The following is a 22276-nucleotide window of genomic DNA, read 5'->3' as shown; positions in this document are numbered from 1 at the left end:
GCCGGGCGGCGCGGGCGCGGCGCGGCCCCGCCGGGCCATGGTGGTACTGCCGCCCCGCGCCGGGAGCGCCCCGCGCCGCCGCCGCCGCTTATATAGGGGCGGGCACGTGACGGCGGCGGCGGCGCTCATTGGGCAGCGCCCGCAGGTTGTTACAAAACCAGGCGGTTTTGTAACGCGCTGGGCCCGGCCCGCGCCGGGCGGGGCCGCCCCGCGCCGGCCCCGGGGCTCGCCGGGCCCGGCTCGGCTCCGCCGCGCCCCCGGCACGGCCCCGCGCCCCCGGACAGCCCGTCCCGGCGGCCCTCAAACCCCGCCGGGAGCTGGGGTGCCGGGCTGTGGAGCGCTGCCCACCCGGCACGCCGGGCGCGGAGTTCGGTCGGACCCGCTACTCCGCACGGGCGCCCCGGTGAGACGCGGAATTCGCTCCAGGGCTCGGTGGTTTGGTACCTCCGGTAATGCGAAAGAAACGTGGGTTCGAAGTGATTTTGAAAAGCGAGAATGCCGTTTCCTGCTAGAACTGGGATCGCCAAGCTTTGTAGCTACACAGTTAATCATTTTCTTTAAGGGAAGCTACGTAGTAGTGAAGCTATTTTAATGTCAGGTACTCCCGGTTTTAGAACAACTAAGGAAAACATTGTTGTGTTTATTTAGTTTTTCAGTGTGGCATGCTGCACAGCTCTACCTGTCCGTGCCTAGATTTAGATGAAAAGCACATGCCTTCTGATGTATCTTTGGTTTATTTAAGAGCAGCTCTGTTGACCGTTTCAATCTGCATGTTCCCACCAATTCTTGTTAGATGAGACAGTTGCACTAGTTGTGTAACTGTCTGTGCTAAATGTAGTCTAGGGAGAAAATCACCTGTGCTACTACAGAAAAGAAGCTGTTCTAAAAGAAGTTGTGTAATGCTTTTTGTTTGCAGCTTTATGCATATTTACAGTTACCAGAAATGTCCACGTTATGTATACATACAATCACACTCTAAAAATATAGAGCGCTTTTCACACTGTCTTAAAATCCACTGCAGAATTTGAAATTTCTGATGATATCCTATTACTGATATAATCAGCCTCCTCACAAAGCCCAAAAGAGGGGATGAAAGAATTAATTTCCATTTTCTTACTTGCAGAAGTGTCTGGACTCCCCAGTTTAGACTGCATGAACTAAGCAGGTGTTAAGGGACAAGCCCTGCCTGTGGAGCTTGAATGGACAGGAGAAAAGATGAAAGAAAGGAGATACAACCTGAGTTTTGCAAGACCTTGTTTAGGGAGAATACTTGAGAAAATTCAGATTACCCTAAATTTAAAGAGAAAAATTAGTTTAAAGCTGCTTAAAATCTGGATTATAACTTTTAATAATATACACTCTAATTCTGTGATGTTTGTGTCTGTGTGTAGGCAACATTATGCTTATACAGAAAATCAGATATGTACCTGGAAACAGAAGCCAGCCATCAGACCCTTAAATTGTCTTTTGATTCCTATGATGTGAAGACATTTTGCATCTGCCAAAAATTTGGTCCTTTTCTCTAGGGTTGTCGAATCTTTAAAAAAGAATAAAGAAAATGTTTAATATCTAACGGCTGTTCTCAAGCAAGCCTTTAATTAGAAAAATAATTTAATAAGCACTGGTTTCAGTACTTCTTTCTGCCATCATTTAAATCAGACAATAATCCAAATTATGGCACAGGCTGCCAGCAAGTAAACCCAAGAAAGGTGTGACAGCTGAAGCACTTAAAATTTCAGTTAAGCAGTGCTTCAAAAGAGTTAGAAAGAATGAGCATTTGTGCTCTGGAGTGTGGGGTTTTCCCTCCAGGCTCCAGCTTGCTAACATAGACTTCTTGTTTTCCAAACTTCCGTGCAAGAAAATCTCATGCTATTAAAGAACAAAACCCTTAAGAAAAAGAAGAAAAATGCTTTCTTGTAGCCTTGAGGTCGACAGTTGTCTCTATTGCAAAACTATAGTCTCAGCAACCCCTCAGTGTGTTATTTTATAACCATTGTCCTGAAAACCACTATGAGTCAAAGCCTATTCAAGCGAGGGAAAGTGACATAACCACTGGTTACCAGTAGCAATGCAGTGACAATCTCTATCAGAGATACGCCACCAGTATTTACATAGTTACATAGCAGACACTTAAAGAGATAACTCTTGGTATAAAGAGAGGGTTTCTAGCAGAACATGAATTCAAGATAGGGAAGGGAATAGATTTATCATAGGAAATGCAATCAGCAATTTGTGCTCTGCAAGGAGCTTCCACAGTTCCTATTCTCAATGTATGAAAGAATCTGCAGAGCTGGCTGGCAGTCTGAGCACTCTGGACTGAAAGGAGTCTCAAAAAGGCACTGGGAAATGCACTTCTGGGAATTGTCTCCTACCACCAGGACATGGCTGAAACATTTCAAGGGGAAAGAGCAGCTGTGCTTATGAACTACTCCCCGTGGTGGGAGCTGTGTGCTTCGGAGGGTTCAGAACACAGACCTGACCTTATGACAGATGGCCCATAGGCAGCAACTCTGTGACCCTCTTTTTCAGGGGAGAAACCAGCTGGCTCTGCCTCTCCTGGTTCCTGGTATGTGTGGTGTTTGGTAAATGTTAGTACTCGGTGGGGTGTGACAGGTACAGAGTGAGCCGTACAGTCTCTAACAGCAAAATACTTTAAAGTCAAGATACTAATTTACTGTTCACTAAAAGTCAAACAACTACTAAATATTTGATTCTGACATCAGGCCTGGCTCTGCAGAGACTTTTTTAGCAAAAACAGCTGTGTGAATTGATCATACATAATCTAGATATGCTGGGGTGTTTTTATATAACACATCCTGAAAGCATAGAGTTTTCATACATTCATGCATATATTCATGGACTTGGAGCAGCAGTAGGTCATGAGGTGTACTTCATTAGAAGGCAAAAGGAAAAAAGAAAGGTAAAAAAGCACCCTCCTGCCTACCTGCATTGTTCATGAGATCAAGAACAGATTTATCCTTTACTTAAACAGAAGAAGTTAAAGTGAGGAGGTGACTCACTCTGCAAAAGCACATCTCCCTTGTATGATTTTTCTGCAAAAGGAGGTTTAATTTCTTCCTTTTAGTGACAATGAGCACAATACCGATCTTCCTCCAGCAGTTAATGGCTGGCATAACAGGCAGCATGAGAGCATGACTACATTCCTCAGCCTTCTTCTGAATCCATAAACTGCATCAGGCTTTGAGTCCACAAAAGCCACCAATAAACCTGTGTCTCTCCCCTCTCAAACACAACCAACCCAAGTGTGAAATTCCAAACCACCAGTCACACTGACTGAACAACTTCCCTAGAGGAAGAAGGGATGTGAAAAGTCACATCACAAATACAGCTGCAGATGGCTTTTTATTTCCATGAGCTCTGCACATGCTGTAATAGTCCATAGCAAGAACAGATTTTGACTGATGGCCTGTGCAGTTGAGGCAATTTCAAAAAAAGCACCAAGCAGGAAGCCTGACCATTATGTCAGGAAGCTGCACTAACATATGCATAGGGAACAAGAGGAGAACATGTGTGTTCTTCTGTGTTATTTTGCCACTGAACCTCTGAATGACTTTTGGCAACTATCATTATCTCTTATTTTGCATTCTGCCTATGGTGACTACTCCTTCATGTACTGAGCATCCTTGCTATCATACATGCATGTTTTACTTTGAGAAACTATCAAGTCCAAGTTCTACTTTAAATCTGTTTAAAATTAATTAATCTTGAAAGAAAGGACATAATGTTCTGTCCTCTATAAAGCAAATTAAAGAAAAGGTGTAATAGAGAAGTTTATGTTCATATGCCATAGTTAGAAAATCACTACAATTAAGACAAAAATACATCCAGTTTAAATAAATGCAAGGCACCAATAGAGAGAGCAGTGCTTTCACAGGGTATTGTTTCTCAAGGAAAAATACCAACAGAGCCTGCAAAAGGTTCTTGTTACCTACTGGTCCATGAACTGTGTAATAAGAAAAACCCCAGTGCCCTTCCCACACAAACCCCTGCCTGCCTAATTGATGACTGGCTGGTGATCAGCTTGACAAGACCTCAGGACCGACAAAGCAAGCATCCCACTCAGGCTGTGTCTCTCGCTGTGTGATACTGAAAGGGGGATTCACAATGTGTCCTTGAAGCGTAACCAAACCTAGAGTGACTTGGATAAAGTAATTTCTGTTCAGACATACCCAGATTCTTTGAAGGTTCCTTTTGTTCTGCATTGGAATGAAAGGGCTACAGCCAGAAACTCAGTGAAATCCAAATTCAAGGGTATTTCAGTTGGGAAGAAAGAAGATATTTCAGCATTGAACAAATTTTTAACAAGTAATTCATTATGAATTCTGAAAAACCTAACAATAATTTGAAGAGTCTCATTTTAGCAAAACTGAGGAACTATCTGCTATGCACTCCCACTAGCCATTTTGGTGACAACTTCTGCTTTATTATTCTCTCGGAGGAAAGGCCAAATTAATTCTTAAGTACAGAGGAGCGAACACCCCAAGTTTTCAAGCACCCATCAGCATACATAGTAACCCTCCAATTACAGTAAACTGCTGCTTAATGTGTAGCAAGACAAATTCAAGACTAAGTGGTCCAGAGAACATAACAAATCCAGTCAAGAAGTCTTTCCAGTTCTGGAGAACATGAGCAAGTGTTGTTACAGAACCACCAAATGAATATATTCTGTCTAGAAGGTATTCATGGATTCCTCTGCTCTGACCAGTAAGAAATGACTTTGCAAATGAATGCCTTGAGCAACAGGTCATTTTACCTCCGTGCCGCAGAATTCCCTTTGTCTGAAATGACTTCACTTAGGCTCAGCTGAGATTTTCAGTTTGAAACAAAGTAAACTTAAGCAGCCAGAAGGGAAACATAACGAGGAACACAAGGATGTACGTTTTGTTTCACAGCCTGGTAAAATACAAGGAAGACAAACAAGCTCCATAGAGGAGTTAACGCAGTCTACAATCCACTCGGAAGTTAAAAGACTAAGATGCAGTATGGATCAAAGCTGGGAGTTATTGATGAGTCCACTACAAAGCTAATGGAACAGGAAGCTTCTGAACAATTTGAAATCCTGCTGATGGTTTATTTGAAACTACAGGACACATTCTTGCACAGGTTTTAAAAGCTTTCTGGACCACAGCTATTCAGCTATCTTTAGATTTGTATGGACTGCTGTCAAAGTCTCCTCTTTAGAAGTATGACAAATAAGTCTTACTATGCTTGTTGTGATTTTTAAATCCAAAGGCAAGTCATCCTTTCCTACACAAACATCTGTGGGAGTGTAAAAGGCCTCCTTAACCCACAATTTTAATTTCAGTAGTTTTCTGCAGGGAGTGAGGGAGATAAAGGCAAGTTCTACAACCATAAAACATGAAAGTGACAACAAATATGGGTGGTATTACTGTGATAGAAACCCTACAATTAGCTGGAACAAGCCATGCTTAACAGTAACAGTGGCATGTGCTTTCTAAAGTACATCTGACTTCTGACAAACAGCCTGAGTTCTAGAGCCACAGCCTGCTGTCTTTGGGCAATTGCTCACAGCCTCCCTTTTTTTGCTGCTGGGGAAAATTCATTCAGGCAAGGAGTGAGGAACTCATCCGTTTTTTGGCAAAGCTCTTAGGGACATACATGTGGTCCCACAGCATTCAAATGAGACTTGAAACATGTTTCACATTAAGGGAGTCCTTGCAAGGTAAACTCACAGACCAAAGGAGTAACTTAGAACAGACTATTCCAGTACAAAGGGAGGAACCTACAGTGCCCATCCAGACTAACTGCCTGAGCAATCCAGGACACTTCAGCCTGTGCTTAACTGCTTTCTCAGCCTGGGGGCTTGGAGATCCTCCTGCCTGTGACTTCCATCCCAATTGTAGGCAGCCCCTTCATCCTGGGGTCTGGCCTGCACCACTGATGAGCTGTAGCGGGTTACAAGATCACTGCCTCTTGCTGCTCACCACCAGTGCAGGGCCAGAGGTTTCTGCCTAGTCATGTCAGCTGATTTCATGGGATCAAACACACAGGCAGCACATGAAACAAGAGGCTGGCATTTCCAGTTACGAGATTGTGGCTATTTAGCCCATTCTGATTAACCAGATAAAGAAATAGATTTCACCTTTCCACTGCTGTAATTTCATGGAATTAGTCCTGAAAGCCCAGATGATACTTCTTCCTTGATCCACAGACTTTTGATTTTCTTCCAAATTAGCCTTTAACTATCCATAGTTAAAGTGTAGTCACTTAGTAAGAAACGAGGTAACAATTTTATGCAAAACTCAAGATCACATTTGTCATTCTAGAAGGCAGGAGTGGGTTTGTTATTTTATTTTTTATTTGAAATATTGCAGAGCTTTCTTATGATACATACACATTGATAGGGCTTCCGGTAGCACACTTTCAAAAAAATTAGAATTATGAATCATAATCAGAAATAAATGACTCTTACCTCTATTAAGACAGTTATTTTAAAAAAGTTTTGATGAATCATGCAAAAGTATAATGCTGTTCACAAACAGCATTATACTTTTTCATAGATAAATGTTTTGTTTTTCCTAAGTCTTACAAAAAGAACTTGTGCTTTTAATACTTGAATTGAAAAAAAAAATATTTACAGCAGACATCATAAATGCCATATTGAAGTTCACAGAGGCAAAATGGTGATGGTCCCCTGTTTTGCATTCACCAAACATGCTGGGGGTGGTTTCAGATCTCTTCCATAAACTCCCAATTTAAAAGTGTTCAGTCTTGGATCTTCAGTATGCTTCTCTTCTCCAAATCATTCATTTCCTTCAGTATAAGGGCAACATTGTATCTCAGTTCCTGAAACTTTGCAACTGGAACCTGAAACAGAATGCTCAGGTTAGAAAACAATTGACATTCAGGAACTGGACTACGGCATACCTATGGATATGGAACATTCTGCAGTCTAAGGCCAACCTCTCTTAAAAGACTTAATTTTTGCAGACTTAAGACAAAGGTTAATAAAATTCAGGTAATTCAACTAAATCCACATGAAAAAGGAGAATGGGAAAAAACCCAGGAATAACACCTAGATTGTACATTTTCTGTACTGCCTGATGAGAGAAAGGAAATACTCAAGGATGTAAACTGAGAGCTGCTTGGGTGATATAAAAGTCATGGACAAGAAGGAAAGGCTTCTGGAAAGTTGTGGAGACTACAGAATTCTCAAGCAACAAATCCAAGATATTCTGCTTGTCCAAACTTGCAAAAGAAAGGAATCAAGACTCGAGGCAAGACACTTGGCAGCAACCTTAAGAGCAAATGGCACTTCCACTACATGTGGAAGGCAAAAGACAGGGTTAAACATACAAAGCATTTTCAACTGTGCAGGAGACTCATGGGCTCTCCTTTACCACTTCAAGCCTGAGAAGCCCAGTGGTTGGAAATCTTATCTATGAAGACAGAGACCCCCAGCCAAGTGCAGACACCAACTGTGGCACAGACTGGTGACACAGCCTGGTGGCACCAGTGCAGTGCACAGACACATGCTCACACAAGTGCCCAGTGCAGTCTGGCTGGTCCCACACAGTCTGCACAGCACTGCCTCATTAACTCTTTGACTGCACTGAAGACAGCAGTTCTTTTGGCAGAGACCCTTGTCATCCTTCTGCCCACTCCAGCACAGATACCAATTATATGAGAGGAATCCAAAACCTGATTTGCATCTTCCACATACATCAGAAATGCATAAAAAGGCACTATGTCCTTTTCACTTTTGACATATATACAAGACTCAAAATGCTCCAATTCCCACTGCTTTAAAAAAACCCCAAACTTCTGACTGAAGTCACACTGTGATTTAAATACCAAATGGGGACCAAAGTGTGTAACTTCTCCGTGTGCTATAAACATTTTAAAACTGTTCACAACAGAATTATTCTCTGGACTTATCATCTTACACAAGCCCTGTTAGTTAGCAGGAATGTGTTCAAATAAAGGAAAACTGAAGATCTGAGGACTATATTTACTTGCATATGGTACCTCAAACCGAAACACAAGTTTATTCCAACAAGCTAACTGTGGGAAGACAACTCATCAGATCTAGAAATCCTGTCTGAAATCACACCCTTGGCATTCAGATCCAAGCAGCAGCAACAGCAAAGAGCTAATTCTAAGAAAAGCCACTGTTTGTTATCAGATATCTGCACTCCTGCGTGTGGTGGACAAACACATCTCCACTGCAGCATAACAAAAGGTCTTCCACAGACTCACACTGAGGAAAAAACCACAAAAAACAAATGCTAAAATCAAACCAAACCAGTCAGAAACAATGGCACCAAGATCAACACTGGACATGATATGTCAGGCAATAAAGTGGGAATAGGATATAAACTAGATTTTATTCTCACAAGTGAAATTTATCCTTTTGTAAAGGGTTAACCTGAAGTCCATGGCATCATTTAAGTTCCATGGAAGTCCTCAAATACAGTGTATGGGATGCTCTGAGCTAGACTGTCCAGAGGGGTAAATTTGATCTCCTGTGAAGTGACACCTTCAACAGTTTGCAATGTAGCACAGAATTTATGCCCTTCTCAACAGATGCTTTTCTTGCAAAACAATTTAACAGTAAAATCAGTCTACCTCTTTCAGGCCATAGGGCTTTGGTGCTTCTTCCAGACTACTACTAATGAGGGAACTGAAGCCAAAATCTGTACAGATTTCAAGTGTAATAATGCCTGCTGTACATTGAATTCCTGTACGCAACACCATGCTATTTATAGCACAAATAACATTCCTTTTCAAAGGTTAAAATTATGGAAGAGTTTATGCCATCTTCTGGCAAGCCTTTAGGTACAGTGTCATAAATATTGCCACTGACTAACTCTGTAACAAGCAAAGAGGATTTTTTTATTTTCTAGCAGCCACAACAGTTCTGAAGAAAAGAATAAAACTACCTCTGCCATAGAAAAGAATGTTACCATTCTCTGCCAAATGCAGAAGGTTTAGAAGCGTATCATACATTATATAAACTACCCCAGCAATATTCCTGCCCTCAAGAGCCACCATCAGGTTTAAATGTTACAGGTCATAACAACCCCATAACTTTTAATCAAACCAGATACTATGTAACAGTGCTTTCCAGTAACTAATATTCTTCTAATAAATTGCAGTTCAGCAGAACATGTGTAGGAACAAGGTATGAAATGATTTTGATTGGTATTTCATTAAATATTTTATGTGGCTACATTGAACATGAAGGATCCCAAAGCAGACCAACCAATGGTAACATATCACGTTTACAAAAGCATTAGTATTTTAAGTCATAATACAGTTTTCTAAATGAAACTAGAAGTGGTTTCCTTACTGTTTATTGTGGCAATCAGACTTACTTCGAAGCGATGAGCTGTCCCATCTGAAAGCTTCATCATCATCAGAATGGATGGCTGGAGTGCACGGGCCAGTGAACTGAAATTATTTACATGATTAGTATTACAGCAGTAGAAATCAGCAGTATGATGACTACAGCATTGCACAGCAACAATTTTAGATGTTCATGTAGGCTTTACACAGAACATGAGTAATTTCAGTCACAGAGTCTGGCTGGAAACTCATGAACACTACAGTCTTGTCCAATTTACCTCAGTATTGAGACTTAACATTTTGTTAATAGTTTAGTAACTGCAAGTTTAGAAGCATTTTCATTTTCACATAATTGGTTTAGTAGAACTATGATAAGAGCTAACCAAGTACTGCTAATAATAATGCAGAGTTTTCTTATGCAGTTTACCATGTTGCATTAATCATTTCCGTCCCTTCATACGTTCAACTGCCACCTCATTTGGGGAATCAACCTCTTCCAGGCTTCATCCTAAATTTGTGTGTTATTTTATTTGATGACCCAAAGAAGGGAAGTGAGTCATTCTTGTGCAGCTTCCAACAACTGACATTGCCAAAGCTTGCTCAGGTACCGACAGGCACTACAGCCCAGAGCTCCCATACCTCCCTGCAGAGGCTGTTGCTGGATGATAAACAAAAAATCCCAGGGGGAAGATTAACTGAAAACAAAATTAAAAGGAAGGAAAACAAAACTGGTAATGTATCGCTCCTGTGTTGTTTGGAAAACAAATAATAGGATTTGCTTTCAGCTTGGAAGCATTGTGCCTGAGGATGTTTACCTGGACATTTTGCTCTCTTACCAGCATAGATTTTTCTTCTAGAGAGAGATACCTATGTGGTGCTTACAGCACTGCTCATCAGAAAGTCATCTGAACTAGTAGTTTGTGGTCATTCCAATTTTCTCTTAGGAGACTTTTTTTCTTGATTTCAGGAAGACAATCCCTGATCAGCCATGGGCCTCTCTGGCAGCAAAGAGACAGCATTCTCTCCCAGATGCAGGTATTCAACATGCAACGTGAGGTCACTCATGCTAACAACTGACACTACTAACAAAGACTGGATCATCTAATTCCTTTTAGCTTGGTCTGTCTTGGTTACGACTAGACAGGGACAAAAGAGCACAGACAACAGGTTTCTGTTTCCTTCTGGGTCTAGCCTAAGAGCCATCCCCCACATGCCTCTGTTGTGGCAGATGGTAAGAAGCTGTTCACTGCAGGCACAGGCAGGATGATCCCAAAGGCTTTTACTCCTGCTGTGAAAGAAACTAGGAGGTAGTTCAATGACCAATTACATAACTATGGCAGTGTAAAGGTGCTGAAACTTCTCTTTGTGGAAGCAGAGTACAAGAGATGGAAATTCATTTAACATATACAAAAAATTATGGTCTGCTTGAGAAGTTGACCGGATGAATACCCTACCCTGTTCCAGTAAAACTAAGAGCTTGCCTAGCTGCTTGAGGCTCAATCTGACTAATTTATGCCATCATCACCAGGACTTGTGGATTTGTATCAGCTCTGTTAAGTTTTAAAATAAGAGACTCAACCTTTGAGTGAAATGTTACCAGCAGTAAAGTGTGTATAAATTGACTTCTACACTGTTCAGAAAATTCCACCTGTATCTTACTGTTTAATGCTACCTGCCAATCCCTAATAGCAAGGAACATTTTTACCCCATTAAAATGTTTAAACAGCACAAGAAATCAGTTTAATCTTAGTTCATTCCAGGGATGTGTATGATTCTCTTTTATACCTTGTGGATATAGCTACATCCACTCTCCACTTGAAGTCCTGGATACTTGGTAGGCGACTTCTTGGTATCAGAGCTGTGCCTTCGGAAGTGGGACGCCTGAAGAGAGAATCAGAAATAAGAGACTGCAATGTAAATCCATATAAGAAGAAACAATCTAGAGAAAATAGGATTCCTCAGTACAAACCTGTCCAGAATTTGTTTCTCTCCTACATCTATCCTCATTTAAAGAGATCTAAATAAGCAGAGTTTTTGTGGATTTAAGGCCGTTGTGCTCAGATTATCTCCTTTTTCTATGCTTAACTATGGTGCATGTTGAAAAAAGAGACCAAGTGACTGTATAATTCTAGTAAACTGATGCCACTATAAAGTTTAGTTCAGAGTAATTGTGGTGGCTGGCATACCTATTATTTCAATTGTATGCAACTGTGAAGCACAGATAGGGACTGCAAACATATCCTTACCTTCATGCAAATCCAACAGGAACAAGCAAGCAGAGACAGGACAGGTGACTTAGGCAAAACAGTTGCATAAGGTCACTCTTCTTCTTCATCAAAAATAATCTAGTGTTTTATTTTAAAACATTGCTGCTTACCAATATTAGTGTATTGAGTGTATTTTGAAGCATACTTAAAAAACCCCACAGTGGTTCTTGTTGATCCAACATAATTTACAAATTTTAAGTTCCTTACATAATGTTCACTGCCAACCTCAGCTCAGCCTTCAAGATTTTTGCCTAGTCTAATGTGTAAGAAGCCAAGCATTTAATTTGTTACTCACATTGCAGGAAGAATCAGGCTGATCAAGCCCTAGTTTATTTCTGTGTGGAAATACAGTTAACAGCAATTAAACTTCAGATGGTTGACAATTTTCAAAGTTTTAACAGCATCCTACATCCTAAAATCTGGGTAACTAAATGGCAAATCTGATACTAATACATAACAACCATTCATTCTTAGATATATATGCAGAAATAATTTCAGAATGAGATCACTGTACCGGTCCATTCAGGAGGTGGACTTCTGGACTTTGTGTCACTTTTTTTTTTTCCTCTAAGCATTCCGTGTCCCTAGAATTTATTTTCGGTACATTTCAAGGCTACTCCAGTACTTCCACTAAGGGCAGGATAAGAAACATTACATCCTTTATCCACGGTGCTAGACATAATCTAATTACAGACTTTGCATCAGAAAGGAATCCTCTCTGAACAAATCAAGCACTATAGGAATGGCAGCCTCACATCACTACTGAGATTCTTGTGTGCAAGTTAGAAACTGCCCAGAAAGATTAATGATCTGATAAGGTACACAGGACTCAGAGGCTGAGATCCTCCAAGAGTGCTGCATTTTGCAAAGTGATATAAGAAAGAATTTATCTCTTTGGTGAGGGGAGGTTGGGTGGTGTCAGAAGTGAGACACATTCCTAAGAGCATGGTAAAGGAATGAACAAAAAAAGTAGATCAGCTGGTTCTTACTCATTGTCAACTCCTGGATAGGAAGTAGGTCACCACAGCTGGGTGCAGCCATGAGGAGCTGGAGTCTAGAACAGTCATTAGCAGGATTAAACAGTAAGAACAGGCCTTTCCCTCAGTGGAGAGCTGCTGCCAGAGTATTGCTTAAGTTGGAGACTCCCTAAAAATAGCCACACTGCTACTGTTTCCTTAAAACACTAACTCCCATCAATGGAAGTTGGTCCATTCATGCAGCACCAGCACTCTGGGGGAGTTTTAAAAACAGAAAGGTACTCTACTTAGCAGTGGTGGGAAAGATCAGAAATTGTGACCTCCCAGAGAGGAAGCTTTGAGTACTGTTGAGAGATGGCATTTCTGTGGTCAAACATGAAGCTTTATTTCTGGTCAGGACTGCACTTCTGTACCATTCTCCCAGGAAGAGTCACAGCTCCTATAGCTTAGTTTAAGCTTCTGTCAGGACCTTCCCAATTTGGACAAGACCACAAGGGGAACTGCAAGAATCCTGCAAAGATGACAGAATGTGAATGGCGGCCAACATGCAGACAGAAATTACACAGGCTGCTAATCAAACCATTGATTTCTGAGAGGAATAGCAAAATGGAGCAGAAAAGACTCAATGAATCGTACATCCAAAACCTATATTCTGTAATTATATTTTGTAAACACTCTGTGCCAGCAGCTGCAATATACTGTCAGCACATTGTGCAGAAGGCAGAAGTCAGAACAAGCAAAAGACCATGGATCAGGTAGAGACCATCCTAGAGACCATCCCTGATGGAAAGGATGATACACCTGGTGACAAGAACATCACCTGCTAAAGGATGCAACTTGAAAATGAAACATTAGAGGATTTGGAGCAGCAGTTGATCTACCAGTATCAAAACCAAAGACAAGTTCTGGATGGTTCCCTATGCACATAACAAGACATGCCTAGCAGGCCACTGAATTGGAAGGCTGAACAAACTTGTATATGTCAAATGCTGACAAACAGCACATAGAATGCGCCCTCCTGGTAGAAACTAAAGCTACAGCATTAGAAGAAAATCCAGTGCATTTGCTGTAAACATCCAGAGAGGGTGAAGTTAGTGTTGTCCTTTCCTTTAAAAGACAGTTTTAATTTCATGTAGTTACTTGATGTGGCAAGTTTTTCTTTCAGTCTACATAGCTTGATGGAACTGTGGGGACACAAATACAAACGCCAAATACTTCAGAGCTGTTGTTTAGTGAAAAGAACTCCAAAAATAAGATAAGATGCCAGGAAAAGTATTAAAAATGATTTTTTCTGGGTTATCTAAGCTCATACTGAATTACTGAATTTTTGATCACATGCTAATGCACCTCTTACCATCACAAACATATATATTTACAACTCAATACGCATATGTATGATTCAGTGTTACATTTAAGATTGTAGACGCAGATCTGTCTAAAATCAAACCTGAGGTGTTCTTCTCTGGTCTCAAAACATGGAGCAAGATTACACTCGATAATCACAGCTTTCAAAATGAGAAAAAGCTAAATTTTCCATCATCGTGATTTCACAGTAGAAAACAGACAATCATGCGTGCTTCAAATTACATCTAAATTTATCCTCCTTCCATACTGCAAGCAATATTTCCACTTTGCACCATGAATTTTGCATTCTTAACACCTATAATTCAAACAGAAGAGCAAAGAAAAGATGAGATGACTGAATTTATTTTTACTCTAAGAACCTTTATCTGCAAGCCAAGATCTTAATCAAAGAAACAAAAAGTATTTTTAGCTTTGGTAGCAGCACTCAGACCCTTGAGGGTAACTGAAAAACCACAACTATGATTATTGGGATTCCATGTAGAGAATCTGGAGCAGCATTGGGTTAGTGATGTCATGTGCTGAATGATCTCAAGTTTCAAGAAGGAAAGTTGGCCCACAATGATCAACAGAGTCCAACTCCTCGCCCTGCACAAGTTTGCATATCCAAAATGTTCAAGATTTTAAATTTCTAGATGTAGAATAGGCTAAATATGGTTGAGCAGAGAAAGTTCTAGAAAAAGGGAATCCCAAGAATGGACAACAGAAACAGGCTGTTCAAAAAGCTCTCAGTTTAGAACTTCTTCTAGAATTACTGAGGAATATTGCTTAAAAAGTGAATTACAGTAGGCAGAGCACTTGATATCTTGTATGTGTTGTCATCAGGTCACTCAGTGTGAACTCCCAACTGACCTGTACATTAAGACTTGAGAAATTCTATCTGAGAAAGCTGCCATGAATCAGAGCATGTAGAGAGCTTCTGTAGCCTGCCTCCTCTGCTATAACTTGCAATGATAATGATGGCAAAAGTGAGTAATTCTGCACTGCATTTTTCATCTGTAGGTATTGATTGACCTCACAGTCTATAGAACATTATAAAAACTGATGAACACAGAAAACCTGAAAACTGGCAAGAAAGCTACTTAATGCATGTATTGCCATGCATGATGGACATCATACTGTGCTGAAGCAAACTAATGGAACAAGTCTTTTCCTCATTAATTTGGAAAAAATTGCTGTTTCTTCAATATACCAAGGACTTGTGTCAGCAGAACTCTGTGCAGCCCTGCTGTCTGCACAATGAAGACACTAACCTGTTACCAAAGACTACACTGGAAAAATCCACAATGAAATCTTCTGGTATTCTGAAAGAGAAGAGCAAGACAAAACAGTTAGGGATTTTTTATAACCACAGTTATATGGCCTTACCTGAAAAAACTCTAAATCTATTACAGAACACAAAAAATGTGTCAACCTTTTCCATCTTCCATTGCTTAAAATTGCCAGCTGTTATGTAAGCACTTCAGTATTGATTCAGTCAGGACCCTCAAAAGCACAGCCCATGTTTGTATATCAAGAGCCCTAAAATCTGTGCTACATCTTCCCATCTTACCTTTTATGGCAAGCGTATTTCAAAAGAACCCAGTATTTGCTTAACTTCTCTCAGTAAAGTCAAGAAAAATTTTACTGATGGCTCTGACAAGTGCAGAAGGCAGGCCAGTAATGCATGCTTTCAAAAATCCCAAACTTACATGTTTCATTTCACTTTCACCTCAAGTGTAATGAAGACAGAAGTAATTGCCCCCTCAACATTCAACAGAGGCCCTTGTAGCCAAGGCTACCTACAAAAGGAGCACACATGGGGACTGGTTGAAGAGATTAACACACTCCATCTACCCTACAGCCCTCCACTCCTTCACCATTCCTCTGAAACTGCTGTTGCCTTACAAACAAGCTACTGTTGATTTTCAGTTCAATAGATCAGGCTGTGAATTGCAAAGATCACAGAGCAAACACTATCCATTCAGCTGCCTTTGCCACAAGGACAGTAACCTCCTACAGAGAGGCAAGTTGGACAAGTGGGAGAAGTCACTACTGCTGCTGCCACAGTTAAATCCAGCACTCACCATGAATCAGTGCCCAAAGACAATACTCACCAGTGGCTTGAGACACACAGCAGTGTATCAAAGAAAAATCAAAGCAAACAAGGAAGTTATATGTCCTAAAGAGCTTACAGTGTCTAATGACCAGAGAAAAAACAACTCATCAGCTCACACAGTGGGATGATGAAACAGCAGTTACTACAGCTTGAATTCAGAAAGGAAGAAGTGGGATTAAACCACATTTTAAATAGTGCTTGGATAAAAAGAAATCCATTTTAGCAAGCATTGGAACAGTGCTTTTTTGGCTGCAAGCGTTTGTCTTTCAGAAGAGACAAGACTATTTCTGCAAACATACTTTTGTGCAAGTGCATCATTTAGCCCATCCTGACACTGACTGGATATCCTGACCATGTAGTGGAATAGCTGGAGACAGGGGGCTGTAATATGATTACAATGCTGTGCAGTCCATGATCTTGCTGAAAATTCTGTTCCTGGCTCAAGCAGCACACAAGAGACCAGTCACACACAACACAGATAAGACAAAACATGGCATGGTTCAGCCTGAACTACAGATTGCAATTACTTGTCATTGGAACATTCTGAGGAAGGGACTCAAAGGGCAAGAAATGTTTGAAGATGTCTCAATCCCATGTCATTTACCTGAGTCAAAAAGATATTAAATAATCTGTGAGGGGAGGGGAAAAAAACACCCATAATGTAGTGTGATATTATTCCCACTGGCTCAGCCATTCCCTAAGAAATAGGGAATTGCAGCTCTTTTAAACTAATAATACTGATCTAGTTAATCAGAATTGGGCATGCATTCCAATCTCTCTCTTCATCAAAACCAGAAGCCAAGATCAGGTACCTCACCAGAAAATTGAGAATTACAAGATATTATATGGGCAGAATTAACTCAAGCTTCAGATTCACTGAAAAAAAAAAAAAACCCAACCAACCAGAATGCAATAAGTGAAAAACATAAGGTTACATGGCACAGAGTTAAAACCTTTTAAAATAAGACAGAACAAAAAAGAAGGCTATAGGCCCTTTTTCTGCCTTAAAAGGCAAAATACCTTCCCAAACACTGGATGCCAGTAATGCCAAGACATCGCTCTTCAACCAATGTTAGACATTGTCCTTCATGCACTTGATCACAGGATGGCCACTGCAGCAGGCTGTCTGCATGTAATTAGTAAGTGCTTTGAAAAGAAGCAAGTATTTAATCTCCAAGCCCAAGCCCATTGGGAAACGTAGGAAATGTTTCCTAGAGGAACTGAAGATGCTAAAGGTGCTACCAAATTTCTAAATATCACAGCTTGAAAGTAGAATAAGCTATTTAGTCTTCTAAAAGTTTAGCCACAAGGTGAAGAGAGCTATTTATAGGAAGTAAGACTGTCAGAGATAGAAGTTAGGAAGAGTTTCAATACTGTGAGAATAACAGGACCATAGCAGCAACTAGCAGCACATAAAACACTCAAGTCTGCAAGCAGCACAAATGCAGTTCTGCTGCAGATCAGCCCTATTAACCAGAACAGTAAGATAAAAATATGTATCAAGATATAAAAGGTATAAAAAAGATCATCAAGACTGAAAAGCGTCTGAGTAAAATGTATGAATAAACCATTAAGTGACAAAAACCTCCAAAGGACAGGGACCTAGGCGTCTGCATTTCTAGATACACCCAGCCTATACCAACTTTCTCCACTGCTCAGAAGAGGAATATTCACTCAGACCCAAATAATTTGGCATGGAGCTTTCAGTATTCATTATTCCATAATCAAATTTGGCCCATCTGTGCACACCTCAAAAGACACCAGCTCCCATTGGGCCAAAAGCAACACATCAGTTTCTTACTGACCTACTTTAACCTGGGTGTGAACTCCATGATGTGGCAGAGGCAGCAGCTTGCATTTGAGCTCTCAAGACAAAAGGCAGGCCAAACTCCAGCAATGAGCCACAGACAAAACTGTATCAACTTGCAAGGCACCTTTCACTGTGGCCCAAATGCCACCTTTCATTGATTACACTCCAATTACATCTGCAGTTTTAGTTTGCCTGAAGTTGCTCATAAAGCAAATCATGCTTATAATTTAATTCCTTATGAAGAGAAAGCCATTGTACAGGTTGATGGAAAATAAGGATGAAAAACGACAGAGTCGGAAACATCTATTTCTTCTAGGTAGCAATCAGAATGTTAAAGAAATGTGTGAAAATAGTGTTTTAAAATAGCTAAGCCTTGGTGCAGAAGTTTCACTACAGAGGAAAACATCAACTGCTGTTATTTTCTCATGCTACTGAATATAGAAATAAGGGAAAACCTATAAATACTACTAGCATCTGATCTCTAGCTTTTAGGATATGATCCTTTCAGATATACTCATGGAAGACTGATACAGATTTTGTTGAAGGCTGTAACAAAGGTAATGATTTCTTGGATAATGGGCACAAGAAATCATAGCTGAACATGGTGGTAGGGTTTCATGAACGTTATATCATTGACCTTTCAAAGAAGGACAGAAGTAAGGCAGTTCTTAGCTTCTGAAATGCTTCCACTGTCTTACCAAACGCTTAAAAAAATATTGCATGGCAAGGTGGGGATGGCAGACAGAAGGTCACTCAGATTTGCATAACCTACATTACAGAATAAATCAGACCATTCTCCCCAGCAGCTGACATAAAACTGCTCATGCTCAGTGCTAAATCAAGTCTTGTTTTTTTCCCTCTAGCTTTATGTCATGTTTGGCAATAGATGCATTAAGAGGTATTGACAGGTAATTTTTATACCAACTTTATTGTGCAAAAAAGTTAATTTGGGGAACCAGTTACATAAAAGCTATGAAAAAAAACAAACATTAAATGATCTGGTGTAAACAGGCATACCTGAGCTCCTTCAGATTTTCTTTAAAAACCTGAAAAGAAAGATGAAATGTTACCTGATACAGCCTTAAATGATCCTTTCTCACCTACTGACACAATAATGGTTACTTATTTGGTATCTCTTCCCAAAAATTTTAGACTTGAGTGCCAGTAGTTTTGAAATGACTGGTAATATTTTGAAAAGAATTTTCAGAAGTGTTCAATGAAGCTGTGATTTAAACACCTAAATATCTTGGAAGCCTTTATTTTTCAAAACAATATCTCTGCCACTTCTTTTATGTGGCTATTCAGAAACATTTTTCTTTTAGAGTAACTATATGCCCTCATTCTCAAATACATTTTACAGTAACTTGAAGATAAGGTCTGAATATTAAAAGCATACTTCCACTACATTTCCTGTAATATGGGAGCTTTCCCAGTATGGCTGGGTAAATATGAAGCTGTATCTTAAACAAGAGGTACTGGAAACCCTGAAGTGCTTCACTCACATAAAAACAAGAAAATAAAATTGTAAAGTAAAGAACATGAAAAATTAAGAAAATAGCCATGAAGAAGGGATAGGGATGGGAACATGGTGGGTGTGTACATATTCACACCAAACATCCACAGCATAAGTGGAAATTGCACTTTCTTCCAATATCCACTATATTGTTCTGGCCTTAATATCTTCCTTCCTCTACGGAAGAAATGTGAACAAAGGAGGCAAACAAATATGAGAAATTAAAAGCATGGACAAAAATGAGTGGTATGTGTGAACACCCAGTTAGAGTGAGTGTTGACGCCTGTGAAATAACATTTTGCTATGATTTCTTTAGTGGTTTTAATTTATGACTGAAAACAAACATGCATTGTAAACAAGATGCTGAAGCAGAAGCAAATACAGGAAAATATTTCCTAAAGCTTAAATATTTTTTCAAAAAGCTCACTCTACATCTCCCCAAAAAATTAAATAATAAGTTCCATATTTTTAACAATTTCTTCCAACAACCTTAACTTGGAGAATAATTTTTATGTGCAGCTTCCCACCCAGGCAAATGAGATTTAGAAGGTGACTTGAGTCTGATGCAGCTTTTACCTTATCAAGGTTCCAAGTACTCCCAGAACTTACTTCTTGTTTGAAAGTTGATAAGGGTAGTCTCAGTGCTTCTCGGAGGAGGGTGTACATGCCAGAAATGAGGAAAGCAAGTTGCTCTTCTGAGAGATTAGCACTTTCTGCAATCAGCCTGACAGATTCCCTGCAGTCTTTTCCTTCCAATGCATTAACAGTGACTGTGAATAAGAAAGCAAAGCAAGATCCTTAATTTACTCAACTGTGTAGCTCCTGACTTTGATGGTCGAAGGTGCATTGAGAAAACTCTCACCACAGGGAGAAGCCTCATAGACAAAAATTAAATCAATCATTGAGACGGTGTATCAGAGCCTGCAATAACACTGGCTGGATAACCTTCAGACTCTGTTACATGCAGTTTTTACATCGTGAACTGACCAGGTACATGAAACTGCACCTCATTTTTTACATTAGTCTTTGTTTAGCAATAGAGTAACAACAACAGCCTCGAAAAATGAACCTGGTGCAAGCACGAGAGCAATGTCGATAAACAGTGTTGAAATCCATCACACCTTCAAAGATTACAAAACCTTCAGAGGAAAAACTCCAGCCCTGCAAACCGTGAGTCACGGGCCAGCAAGAGCAGACAGTGATGGGAGATTTGTGCCAGCTCTGCAGAACTGGAGGGAAGCTGTGCCCACCCACTGCAGGGGGATCTGCACTGGGGTCACTGCCCTGGCTCCAGGCAGTTGGTTTTGAAGGACTGTCTGCCCCTGCCTGCTATGGTAGGAAGCATTTATTGCACAACTGAAAGCAGGTGATAACCTACACCAAAATTAAACCCATACAGTCAGGCTTCCTGGCACTGAAAAGGCTTTTCAGTCTCTATGTCCCTGCACTAGACAGCAAATATAGTTCAACATGTGTACTTACCTCTGTCCCAAATGCCTCTGCCTATACACAGCTTTATTATTTCAAGTATTAACCCTGAATACATTGCTCATTTCTGTTACTGTGCAGCGACACATTTAGAGACAAACCAGCTACCAGATGTTTTGAGTCCTTCAAATCCAAAAGGAAATCCCTGACAAGATGTTAGCTGAGAGAACATGCCAGGGTCACACCATGCTGGGCAACAGCTACCCTCCAGCAAGCTGTGTTTTTGCTCCACTAATCACTTTTCCATTATTCCATGATTATTTTACATACCCTAATTTACTCCATTGTGTAACTCTTGATTTTGATGGTCAAAGGTGCCTTGAGAAAATTCTCACTACAGGGAGAAGCCTCACAGACAAAAATGAAATCAATCCTACAGCCTTAACCTCAATAGGACACCTTCACCTTGTGGTTGCTGTATTGTCTCCTGCATGTTCTGTAGGTGCCCACGGGTCTCTGACTGCCACACACAACCTGACAATAACTGGGCTGCTGGCTCTGGGACACAGGGATGAGAGAGGAATGACTTTTACAGCACTCAGCTGACACTGGGGGCCATCCACAGCAGCAGAACTCTGTTCCTCATTACCACAGATTTCACAGAATTGTAGAATACAACGAATCGAGCACCTCATTTTATTTAAAGCTCAGCTCTAGCTTCCTGTTGGGAAACGCAATGGGAAGTGCTCCAGGAAGCTGCAGCCCTCCAGCTGTCACAGCATCACAGAACATTCCGAGTTGTAATGGACCCGGAAGGGTCACCGAGTCCAACTCAGCCCTGCACAGGATACCCAAGAATCCCACCGTGTGCCTGAGAGAATAGTCCCAACACCCCTTGAAATCTGTCCTGCACCACTTTCCTGTTCCAGTGCCCAGCACCTGCTAGGGAAAGGCTCTTTTCCTCGTAGCTAACCCGAGGTGCCCCGACACAGCGTTGCGCTGCGTCCTGTCACTGGTCACCAGCGGCCGTCAGTGCCTGTCTCTCCGCAGCCTCTCCTGAGGAAGCTGTAGCCAGCTTTGAGCTCTCCCTCCGGGCCGAACAGACCGAGGGACCTCCGTCCGCACGGCTCCCCCGCTGTGGCCTCCCAGCACACTCCCGGCTCTCCTCTGGAAGCTCTCCAAGAGCTGTCCTTGCCTTCCCGGGAGCACCCACGGCTTCCCCGGGGAGCGCGGCTCCAGCCCACGGGCTCTGCCCGGGCACCCTCCGCGTCCCCGCACGGGCCCTACCTTTGAGGAGCCGCCGGAAGATCTCCTTGCCCACGTCCTGCACGCCCCTGGCCATGGCCTCCACCTCGGCCGGGACCCGCGGGCCCAGGAACCCGCGGCCGCCGCCGCCGCCCTCGCCGAGCCCCTGCGCCGCGCCGGCCGCCATGGCCGCGCCGCCCGCCCGCCGCGCGCCCTCCCCGCGGCAGGGGGCGCTGCGGGGCGCGG

The 22276-nt window shown here is 41.4% G+C and overlaps 1 protein-coding gene across 1 annotated transcript; it reads right to left on the bottom strand.

Annotated features, from left to right (window-relative positions):
- Positions 1 to 6318: 6318 nt before the first annotated feature.
- On the bottom strand, positions 6319 to 22217 carry COMMD5 (COMM domain containing 5). The gene is made up of 7 exons (XM_021548382.2): positions 22073 to 22217; positions 19967 to 20127; positions 18862 to 18890; positions 15190 to 15240; positions 11116 to 11211; positions 9360 to 9435; positions 6319 to 6849 (listed from the first exon to the last, which is right to left on the bottom strand). The coding sequence occupies exons 1-7, from the start codon at positions 22215 to 22217 to the stop codon at positions 6748 to 6750; spliced, it is 660 nt and encodes a 219-aa protein (XP_021404057.2). The 3' UTR covers positions 6319 to 6747.
- Positions 22218 to 22276: the final 59 nt, after the last annotated feature.

This window comes from Lonchura striata, chromosome 14 (assembly GCF_046129695.1).
Source record: "Lonchura striata isolate bLonStr1 chromosome 14, bLonStr1.mat, whole genome shotgun sequence".
Taxonomy (NCBI): domain Eukaryota; kingdom Metazoa; phylum Chordata; class Aves; order Passeriformes; family Estrildidae; genus Lonchura; species Lonchura striata.
Note: the sequence above shows the minus strand (reverse complement) of the source record. Positions and strands in the feature narration are given on the sequence as shown.